Source organism: Pseudoliparis swirei, chromosome 4 (assembly GCF_029220125.1).
Source record: "Pseudoliparis swirei isolate HS2019 ecotype Mariana Trench chromosome 4, NWPU_hadal_v1, whole genome shotgun sequence".
NCBI lineage: Eukaryota > Metazoa > Chordata > Actinopteri > Perciformes > Liparidae > Pseudoliparis > Pseudoliparis swirei.
Window position 1 is genome coordinate 25,904,459 of NC_079391.1, and position 11,604 is coordinate 25,916,062.

At 44.0% G+C, this 11,604-nt stretch overlaps 1 protein-coding gene across 2 annotated transcripts; it reads right to left on the reverse strand.

Moving 5' to 3' along the window:
* Positions 1 to 787: 787 nt before the first annotated feature.
* LOC130193218 (mitochondrial proton/calcium exchanger protein-like) lies at positions 788 to 11,559 on the reverse strand. 2 transcript variants are annotated; one of them, XM_056413660.1, is made up of 3 exons: positions 10,825 to 11,559; positions 6,166 to 6,264; positions 788 to 2,212 (listed from the first exon to the last, which is right to left on the reverse strand). In XM_056413660.1, the coding sequence occupies exons 1-3, from the start codon at positions 10,963 to 10,965 to the stop codon at positions 2,048 to 2,050; spliced, it is 405 nt and encodes a 134-aa protein (XP_056269635.1). In that variant the 5' UTR covers positions 10,966 to 11,559; the 3' UTR covers positions 788 to 2,047. The 2 variants fall into 2 exon arrangements, with proteins under 2 accessions (XP_056269635.1, XP_056269636.1); XM_056413661.1 differs by lacking the exon at positions 788 to 2,212 and adding an exon at positions 2,398 to 3,921.
* Between the last annotated feature and the right edge of the window lie 45 nt (positions 11,560 to 11,604).

Genomic DNA, 11,604 nt, shown 5'->3' on the forward strand with positions numbered 1-11,604 from the left:
TAAGACTGCAACACAGAAAGTTGTCGCATACGACATCGACTCTCACTGTTGACTATGTCAAACTTGCCATTAGCTGCACCACCAGGTGCGACTGTTTGTTTTCCCATGATGCTTTCAAGGGACGAAAGAGAAGATTGACGGACGAATAACAGCCTGCAATCAGATCCTAGCAGGATTTGAATTTTTCTATAGCTCACAGTTAAAAGAACATAGATTGGATCAATTACATTTATCATAACCAGCTAAAATAAAAATAAGCAATTATTTCATAGTTGAATGTCACGTTCTGGCTAGAGCCGGTCTAGAGGCCGCTGTGTTTTCCTAATTTTCTTCCTCAGCAACACATCATCAGATGAGCGCCGCCAACAGGGGAACAGGTAGTATGAACGAGATGTCATGCGACTAATAACTTGCTTGTTCTGATGTGTATTTCCAAGATAAGTAGGGAACTGGAGACATGGAGGACTGGGAAGAAGAGCATTTTGGAAGCAGACACCGAAGCAGAAACAGGACACACACACACACACACACACAGTTAATGCAGGAATGAAATCTGGTTTATAACTTGAGAAGTAGAAACATCTACATCTGAGACTTTAGCATTGGAATTAGAAAATTGAATTGAACCACAGAGAGAAAAATACTTCACTGTAATGATAAATAATAATTCACCACATAAGATGTTTACACTATGGAATAGTGTAAAAGGAGGGATTGTTGAATTAGACAATTTACTAAAGCAATATGTAAATTTGGATTTACTGATATACCATAACTCCATGCATGTTGTAATAGAATGTGTTATTGTTTAATAATTTACAATATTGTTTGGTAAATGTCTGTGGATTATTATTTAATGGATTACTGTAACTGGTAAAATGAATATTTCTGTGTGACAAGAAACAGATAAATTGCAGCAAGGGATCCCCTTCCCCCAAAGTTCACACCTGGCTCGGAGAGACGGAGACCCCGTTTACACGATGGCAAAACGCATATATTTTTATGCGTTTTGGCCTTTCATTTACACAAAAACGGAGGTTTTATCACGGAAAACGATCATTTCTAAAGACTCCGGCCAAAGTGGAGATTTCTGAAAAGTCCGTTTTTGTGTTTGCGTGTGAACTAGGTTAAACGGAGTTTTAGGTTGTCAAACGTCACATATGCGACTAAAAATGCTTCACGTCATGTGAGCGTCCTATGTTTATAGTTAGTTTGGCCGCTCCTACCAGGGTTGCCAGGTCTGTGACAAAACCAGCCCAAGATCAGAACTCAAAATATGCCCGTGCCAAACCATATACACTGCTTTTAAAGTGTGTGTATGTGGACGTGTCCAATGTCCATGTGTGTACGTGCTGATCTGGAGTCAGTTTGGTAGGATTTGTGTTTAAATAAATTATTTCATTTAAAATATGGATTTTTATTTAAAGATATTCATGTAATTTGCATGCAAAATAGGTCTACCCGAACCAGCGGACAAAAAATTCAACCCGCGGCAACACTTCAAAAGTAGCCCAATTCTGCGGGAAAACCGCTTACCTGGCAACACTGGCTCCTACGTCCAGTGTCGACTGCCTTCATTTTCGTTGTCAGGTGCGCCCGAGTTATTTCCTCTTTGACATGAGGAAGCTCCTCGGAGGTCTCGAGTCTTGAGAATTCTGATTGGTTTGCATGTGTTTATCCTTCTCGTTACACTGCCGACTACAGGTTTGGCATAGTTATGATGGCGCCCGGGGGCGTATTTATGCGGGTTCATATAAACAGAAACTTTTTTGAAAACGACCTTGTGTGTACAACGTTATTTTTGAAAACGGAGGGGCAGAAATATTCGTTTCTGTAAATACCCGGCTATGTGTGAACGTGGCCTGAGTAGCAGACGGAGAGGCATCCTGAGGACCCCTGCGATGCCATTCAGAGCAGGGGACAGAACGACGCAGAGGAAGAGGGACGGATGACTTCAAGTGTCAAGGGGCGTGGACACGCTTTCAACACCGACGGACAGACGGCTCAGCCAATGAGTGGATTAGGACTAATGTTTTACCTAGACAGGTTAACCAATGAGAAGAGAATATCTCCCCTGGGGCCGGGACACCCGGGAGGTATAAAAACAAATGTTGACCAGAGAGACAATGCTTTTGACCTTTGGATGACGGCAGAGATGCACTGCATGCAGGTTAGCTGCATGTAGGCCGTTGATCCTGTGAGAAGCCCTCACCTGAGGATTAGATTGGACTGGATTAGATTGGACTGGAAGCAGCGCTGCCGGATGGAAGCACAGCAACAGAGGAAGACAATAGTGCAATAAGAAAATAAAAATTCAGAAAATAAAAGTTTTTATTTGTAAAAAAATGTTTTAATGGTAAAATAGCTATAACTTTGTATTTATGTTTAGGCCTTCAGAGAAGGCCACTGGAAGGAATACAATTTACATTGACATTCTGACACCAAACACAGAGCCAAGTAGGCTACGTTAAATCTAGCCTCCAAGAAAAACATACAATTGTCACAATTAAATGGCAGACTACAATCGCAGCAGAATATGTTCACAAAAGCTACAGCCAGAAAGGATGCTAATGTGAAAGCTATCTTTGTTCTGGCTAAATAAATCGCAGAAGCTTCCAAGCAGTGCACGCTAAAAGTATGTGTGCAGGTGTGCCCCTGACTACATAAAGCGGGCGACGTTTAATCTCGTTTAAAACTGCTGGCCAAAGATAAGCGTGAATACAGTAAGTTTGTAATACACGTCGGAGGTAATGACTCACGATTACTTTACTCGGAGGTCACTAAAATTAATATGGAATCGGTTTGTACATACATTACCGTTCAAAAGTTTGGGGTCATCCAGACAATTGTGTCTTCCATGAAAACTCACTTATATTTATCAAATTGAAAAGAAAATATAGTCAAGACATTGACAAGGTTAGAAATAATGATTAATATTTGAAGTATTAATTTTGTTCTTCAAACTTCAAGCTCAAAGGAAGGCCAGTTGTATAGCTTATATCACCAGCATAACTGTTTTCAGCTGTGCTAACATAATTGCACAAGGGTTTTCTAATCAGATATTAGTCTTCTAAGGCGATTAGCAAACACAATGTACCATTAGAACACTGGAGTGATAGTTGATGGAAATGGGCCTATGGAGATATTTCATTAGAAACCAGACGTTTCCACCTAGAATAGTCATTTACCACATTAACAATGTATAGTGTGTATTTTTGATTAATGTTATCTTGATTGAAAAAACAGTGCTTTTCTTTGAAAAATAAAGACATTTCTAAGTGACCCCAAACTTTTGAACGGTAGTGTATGCCAAGACACTGTCGGACTCCGTGATTTTCTCTGGCCCTCTACACGATTTGATCAATGTTTACATAAACACATTCAATGAATATGACAGACATTTCTGAATAATGAGTAGTAGGCATGGACCCAGATCCATAGCTCCACAATCCATGAAACAGAAGGAGGAAGAGAGGACGAGGGGGGGTATCAGCAGGGCCATGGCAGGAGGCAGGGCCACGGAGGCAGGAGGCCGGTCCACCTAACAGGAGGCATTGCGAAAAGAGGCTAACGAGGCCAGGCCCTTGAGTGTTGTAACTCTCTAACGCTGTTCATCCTGTACACATGACATCTATTGCTTCTGTCCATCTAGGGATCCTCCTCTGTTGCTCTCCTGAAGTTTTCTTCCCTTTTCAGATTCAGATCCAGATTCAATTTTATTGTCATTGCACAGAAAAGATTATTATAATTTTTTTTTAAATGCCAGAATCATATGCAAGTCCTGTTTCACCCTCATCTGGGGGGTCTGCTCAGAGAAAAAACAGATAGTGTGCGTGCGGGGAGACACTGGTGAAGCTGTGAGGGTCTTTTGGGAGGAGAGACATCGTCAAACCTAACCTGGGGCCGCGGGAATCTCTGCCACTGTTCAAATTGCGCGGTGCCGAAGGCGCAGGTGTGATCAAACGAAAGGCAACAGGTGAGTGACAGATAAATGACAGTGTTGGTTATAAATCAGTAAACAAGAAACAGACATTTAAATCATTTAGGTAATGTAAAAACACAGCTTCAGGGAACACAGGTTGTTGATTTCTCTTTAAAAGCTTACGAGAAACTTTCATTTCCAAATTACAACTGAATGTGAATTTAAATGTCAATGAGCAGAACTCACGGCTCAATGAGGAGGAACAATAACTACGTAGAGATGAGGTGATAAGATAAGATCGTGAGCACTCAATGCGACAACAATGGCAAACACGGCACCGGGAAAATCAAAATATCGTGAGGCTCATTCCAAAACAAGAGGGATCTAAAGGTGCGTTCACACCAAAAGCGAAGCGATTTTTCGCGTCGCCCAAAACGCGTGAGTTTACTCGCTCGACCGTTCGCCGTGTTCTCGCCATGAGCGTCGAGACGCTCCGCGAGGGGCGGGGCTTATCTCCGTGCCTCGTCTCCGTAAAGACCGTTATCATCTCCTTCATCCACCAGAATAACTAACCACTAGTTCTGCTTTATACTTGTTGTGGATGTCCCACACACTAACGCCCTCGTGTTTGGGTTGATGACATCACCCGTAGGCTCACTCAGCTCGGTCACTTTCACCGATGAAGTTACTGTTACGTCTGAAAGACTTCCGCTTCCAGTGCTACGAGAGAGAACTCAAGAGCTGATTGGCCCGAGTTGCGAGATGACGCCTCAAAGTTGAAATATTTCAAATGAAAAAAATAGTTTTGCTTTTGGTGTGAACGCACCTTAAGGTTGAACCCTAATCCCGTGTTGAGCTGGGGAGGAGGGGCTAACAGAGTTATCAAGCTCCTCTTCTATGGAACCAGCTTCCACCTTCAGTCCGGGAGGCAGACACAGTCACCTCGTTTAAGAGTAGACTGAAGACTTTCCTCTTTGACAGAGCTTATAGTTAGGGCTGAATCAGGTTTGCCCTGGTCCAGCCCCTTGATATGCTGCTATAGGCTTATAGCTGCCGGGGGACGTTTTAGGATGCACTGAGTACCTATCTCCTCTTTTTTTTCTCTCTCTCCTTAAGGATGAATTTTCATCTCTCAATCACACGTTACTAACTCTGCTTTCTCCCCGGAGTCCTTTTGACTTCACGTCTCATGGGGTCATCGGACCAGTTGTTTATTCATTTTTTTTTTTTCCATATCTTGACGAAAATCCCGAATCTCCTCTAACACTTTAGCCAGGCTAGCTGCTGTGACTTGGTTTGCGCTAGCATCTCCATGAGGTGAGCTTGAATTTACTCGGTCAACTGACTCGGTTTGCTGTTCCGTACCTTTTTTCCCCATTGTTTCCCTTGTTCTTGATTTCGGCCCCGACATTTTGACCTTTTTGGGGCGAAATATATTGATTCTTGGAGGAGCTGTGTTCTCAAGCAGCCATTCGCTGTGATGACGTCACCGGAACCTATGGATGCATTTTCATCTCTCAATCACACATTATTAACTCTGCTTTCTCCCCGGAGTCCTTTTGACTTCACGTCTCATAGGGTCATCGGACCCTATGAGACGTCATAGATCATATCTGCCTGATGGATCATCGAGGTCTGGATCGTGGAATATGCCTACTACCAACTATGCCATGGCCCAGCTGAGACTCCGCCACTGCTCCTCTCTACCTCCATCTGCCTGATTGATCATCGAGGTCAGGATCATGGAATATGTCTACTACTAACTATACCATTGCCCTCTTGAGACTCCGCCCACTCCTCCTCTCTACCGCCATCTGTCTGATGGATCGTGGAGGTCTCCATCGTGGAATATGCCTACTATGAACTATTCATACACTCTGTCACATTCATTGAATGTATTTAAAGTCTAAATCTGTCCTTCTGTACACATGACATCTATTGCACCTGTCCATCCTGGAGAGGGATCCTCCTCTGTTGCTCTCCTGAAGGTTTCTTCCCTTTTTTTCCCCCTGAAGGGTTATTTGGGAGTTTTTCCTAGTCGGATGCAAAGTTTTGGGGCAGGGATGTCTATGTGTACAGATTGTAAAGCACTCCGAGACAAATTTGTAATTTGTGAAATTGGGCTATACAAATAAACTGAATTGAATTGAATTAACTATGAATGCTGTGCTTACACAACCAACAGATCCTGCTCGTCGAGACCTTGGACACTGACCTACTGACCCCGCCGCCTGAGACGTTACCTTGAGCCCTTCTATGACCGGCGCCGTGTCCCTCAGCGTCTCTGAATGAGCAGCCATGTCAGCTTTGACCGACTCTGCTTCCAACTCCAACTCGCCCTCCTGCAGAGGACGGAGACACAGGTCAAGGAATCGTTCACCAAAAGGCAAGAAAGGGGAGGAAGTCTTATAATAAGAAGGATTATATTGTGCAAACGCCACTGTTGGAGCCATTTAATTTGACATTTGTCTTTAGGTTTTATTGTTAAGTAATATTTATTAATTATTTCTTATTACCTTCGCATTGAAAATGCGGAAGGTTATGTTTTGTCCTCCTTTTTCCTTGCACTTACGTTCATGCAAGATGGCCGCGCCTGTGTCGGCAGCCTGTCGTCTTAGCTGGCTACTCGTTGTATTTGTCCTGTCTGTGTGTTCGTCGTTGTGTATGAGCAGCAATATAAGGCAAGCGATTGTTTATGAGCGTCTTACCCTACTGGACATTGGTGCATCGGTGGTGAGATCCCTGTCTCATCGACCCCATCAGTGGAGCTCTCACCAGGCCCTACATTTCAACATCCCCGGGTCCATCTGGGCCTCTTCCTCTTGTTGCCCCCGGACGAGGAGAGCCAGGAGACGGGGCAGACGAGCTGGAGCCGCGGTGAAGTTCCGGAAGTTAATCCGAGCCCGTCCACCGGGCCGGCTTCATTCCATCTCCACGGATGCTAACTGCGGTGTGATACCATCCTATCTCCGACCTATCCTCCCTGCGTTGGCTTCACAGTCATCGGCGTTTGTCCCTGTGAGCAGCCGTGTGGCTCCGGCACCTGCGTATGTCAGGTCCAGGATCAGAGAAAGGTGCCTGCGGTCTCTGCCTCGAGCCTCGACCTTCGGCAGAGTTGGAGCCGATTACATTTGTTTTGGATTGCTGAACGCCAGATCCATAGCAAACAAGTCATTTTTCTTGAATGATTTTTTTTCTGCCAAAGACCTGGATTGTATGTTGATCTCTGAGACCTGGCAAAAAACCGATGAGTTTGCCTCGCTAATTGAACTCTGCCCTCAAAACTGTGTTTTCTCCTGCGCACCCAGATCCTCGGGTCGTGGAGGGGGCCTAGCTATGTTCCACCGAGACTGTTTCTCCTCGCGCCTGGTAAGCGTTGGAACTTTTTCTTCATTCGAAGTATTAATGAACAAAGTTGGACGAAAAAATCCTTTCCACTGTGTTTTAATTTATCGCCCTCCCGGCAGAAATAGCACTTTCCTAACTAAGTTCAGTGACTTTCTGGTTTCGATCATCCGTCTGGATAGAATTCTCTTAATTGGAGACTTTAACATTCATGTGAATGATAGCTCTGATAGTTTTGCCGTTAGCTTCCTCAATGTCACCGAATCGCTTCACTTTATCCAACATGTATCCGGGCCTACTCACAACAAAGGCAATACTTTGGATCTTGTGTTCACGATTGGTCTAAAAGTCAGTAATGTCTGCACTGAGGAACTAGTGGTGACCGATCACAAATGTGTATTATTTAACGTATCTTTTGACAATGATTTTGTGCCAGCGAAGCGCATAAAAAGCTCACAGATTGTAAACAGCTTAGCTGTAGAGAATTTCAATGCTAGTTTCGATAGTAATGTTCTAGTGTCCCCTGATGATGACGTAGACTGTTTAGTTCTGGCTTTCAACACACATTGTACTGCCATTTTAGATGACGTAGCACCCTTTGTGACTCGCACTGTCCGCTCTGTGAATATCGCCCCTTGGGTAAATGATGACATCCGCATTCTCAGACGAAAGTGTCGAAAAACAGAGAGGCTCTGGAAATCTTCCAACCTTCAAGTACACCGCCTCTACCTTAAAGAGCTCATATCTGATTTTAATGAATTGGTTAAGAGCTTTAGGGCTGCATATTTTTCTAAATTAATCATCTCTAGCAAACAAAATCCCAGAGTATTGTTCAGTACCATTAAGAAGTTAGTTAGCCCCCCTTCCTCATCTGTACCTATTGTTTCTAATGTAGACTGTAATCGTTTTCTTTTATTCTTTGTGAACAAAGTTACAGATATAAGGGCGAACATTACCCCTCTCCTCTCCCTCCCTCCCTGCCCAGCCAGAAATTTCTTTTTGTGTAGTTTCTGTATTATCTCAAGACGGAGCTAACAGACATAGTAAACTCTATGAAATCTTCCTCTAGCCCCTAGATATTCTCCCTACTGCCATGCTAAAGGAGGTAATCAGTGTTGTTGGCCCCAGTTTAGGCATCATTATAAATAGGTCTTTAGTTTCTGGCGTAGTCCCAGCATTCTTTCAGCAGGCGGTCGCTCAGCCCCTCCTTAAAAGCCAAATCTGGACCCTCCCAACTAAAAATTACCGACCCATCTCTAAGCTGCCTTTATCTCGAAGCTATTGGAGAAAGTTGTGGCAAACCAGCTCACCACGTATTTGACTAACCATAACATCTTAGACAAATTTCAGTCAGGTTTCCGCAAAAAACACTCCACCGAAACCGCCCTCCTCAGAGTCTCAAATGACATTATGATGTCCTCTGACTCCGGCAAATGCTCTGTTTTGGTCCTGTTGGACCTTAGCGCAGCATTTGACACGGTAGACCACCGTATCCTGCTGGACAGGCTCAGGGAGTGGGTGGGCATATCTGGGAGCGTCCTAAACTGGTTCGCCTCATACCTTAAAGAGAGAAGTTTCTCGGTGGCCGCTGGTCCGCTTAGGTCTGACCTTTCCCTCCCATGTGGTGTGCCACAAGGTTCCGTGCTGGCTCCAATCCTTTTTGCTCTATACATGCTCCCCCTGGGTGCCCTGATCAGCAAATTTAAGGACATTTCTTACCACTGTTATGCTGATGATATCCAGCTCCAGATTTCTTTCAAACCGGATAATTTGGAGAAACTCTGCATACTCCATGAGTGTCTATCTGCCATAGAGAGTTGGATGGCAAATAATTTCCTCCAATTAAATGCAGCTAAAACTGAGGTGCTAATTATAGCTGCTGACCACATCGCGTCCAAAGTGGCACACCACATGGGGTCCCTTAAGGGAAATGTACGTACCCATCTGAGAAACCTTGGTGTAATATTTGATCAGTCGATGCTTTTAGAAAAACATGTCATATTCCTCACCCGCTCATGTTTCTTCCACCTAAGAAATATAGCAAAACTCAGGTCCATTATATCCCATGCGGAACTAGAAATGTCTGTACATGCCTTTATTTCATCCAGACTAGACTACTGTAACTCATTGTTCACCTGCCTCAATAAATCATCCGTCAATAAATTACAACTGGTCCAAAATGCCGCTGCCAGGCTGCTCACCAGGTCTAGGAGGTCTTGCCAAATCACCCCCATCCTTGCCGCACTGCACTGGCTTCCAGTGCATTTCAGGATTAATTTTAAAGTTTTAGTAGTCACCCACAGAGCCATCCACGGTCAAGCCCCTGCTTATATCTGTGATCTCATTCAACCACACTCCTCTAGTCGGTCTCTGAGGTCATCCACCCAGGAACTTCTGCAGATACCCAGGACCAGACTTAAAACTAAAGGTGACTGAGCTTTTGGGGCGGTAGCCCCAAGGCTCTGGAATGCTCTCCTACTGGCCCTGAAATCATTGCCTCCGAGAGCATGTTTAAAAGTAATTTAAAGACTCTTTTGTTCAGGCAGGCGTTTGGACATTTATAGACATTTTCAGCGTCTGGTCCTTTTAATTGTTGCTCCCTGTGCGTGTTCTATGTTCTGATTTTAAATCGTAAATGATCTGTTTGATGTTATTTTATTTTATTTTATTATTTTATTTTATTATTTTATTATTTTTATCTTACCTATTTTAAGGATGTGAAGCACTTTGTACATTCGTGTTGTGAAGGGTGCTATACAAATAAAGATTTACTTACTTACTTACTTACTTTTGATCGCCGTGTATTAATTAATTAATTTATTTATTTGTATGCGTGTTACTCGCATAACAAAAAAAGTCTTAAACCGAATCACATGAAATTTGGTGGGATGATTGGTTATTATCCGGGGACCATTTGATTAGATTTTGGGATCAATCGGGTCAAAGGTCAAGGTCATGGAAAGGTCAAAATCTTCTTTTTACCATAGCACGGTCAATTTTTATCCAATTGGCATGCAACTAATGCCAAAATGATCAGAATTCAATGCCCAATCTTGTGATATGCGAAGGTATGCGCTCTACCGAGTGCCCATTCAAGTTAGGTTATATTTTGATATGTTAGTTGTTTCTTATGATAGTTGTAGTTTAGTTTAATACATTTAGTTGTAGGTTCACTGATTGGGTAACACTGGGCACCTGTGGTTATATGGAGAGGTGGGCACAGGACCAGCATGCACCTGGGTGGCCAATGGTTTTTTACCACAGCACAGGGAAGCGTCAACATTTTGTTTGTTCTTTATTTTTTGTTTATGAAATAAAATATCAAAATGATAACAGGCGGAAATGGACATTACTTTCTTTTGCATGCGTCAACACTGAAACCCACGGTGCTTCAGTGGCGGTTTCATTTATAGTTTTGTTTGATTTCGTACGACAAATGGCCGCGACAACCACATTCGTTTCGTTGAAGTTTTCACAAATAAACACCTCCGGTTCATCAGGCTGAGAACCCGTTCCAACACCCGGTTACACATTACTCCGTATCATCGCTCTGTTACCCGGGCAGCCTTCTCTGCAGCGTCCGCCAACCGCTCCATCTCCCTGTCCTTGTTGTCCTGGCGTATGGCCGCCTCCTCCTTTAGCGTAGACTCCAGTTTGGCCTTATTGTCCACTTTGGAGAGCGCCATCTCTGCCACCATCAGCTGGGCCTCCTTTGTCTGGGAAAGAGGAGGATCGAGAACTAAAATATATCTTTCTATAAAAAAACATTATCCACAAAGAAAATCCTAAATGCCCAGAGCTGAGCTAGACAGTCTTGAGGCTTTGAGGAGACAACATCGATGGATGTAACCCGTCAGAAAGGGCCGACTGGCAGCGAGGTAAAGCAGGGGAAATATTCCAAGTAGAGCGTAGATGTTTCTTTTTCGGCGTCTAAAATACGTCCACAGCAGTTCATAGCTTCGCTCTCATGCTGGTCCTCCTGCTTCTCCAAACTGGAGACGCAACGACCACCATCTCGTGGAGTTAACAACCCGACTGGATGAGGACATCGGACAACTCCACTTCAAAACATCCGCACCTTCCCTTTAACGTACCACCATCTCGGGCAGCGTCTGCAGCGTGGTCTTCAGCTGGTCGGCGGGGGAAAGGGTGTCGGGGAGGAACATGGCTCGAGACAGCAGTAGCAGGGAGGTGGGGATCTGCTGCTTCAGGTGGAGCTCCAGCCACTAGAAGAGAATAACAGGAGTATGTGATCCAACATGGACAATAGGACCATTTCAAATCTCCTTAAAGGGTACCTGTAGCCCAAAACAACAACGTGCTACATCCATTAGGCG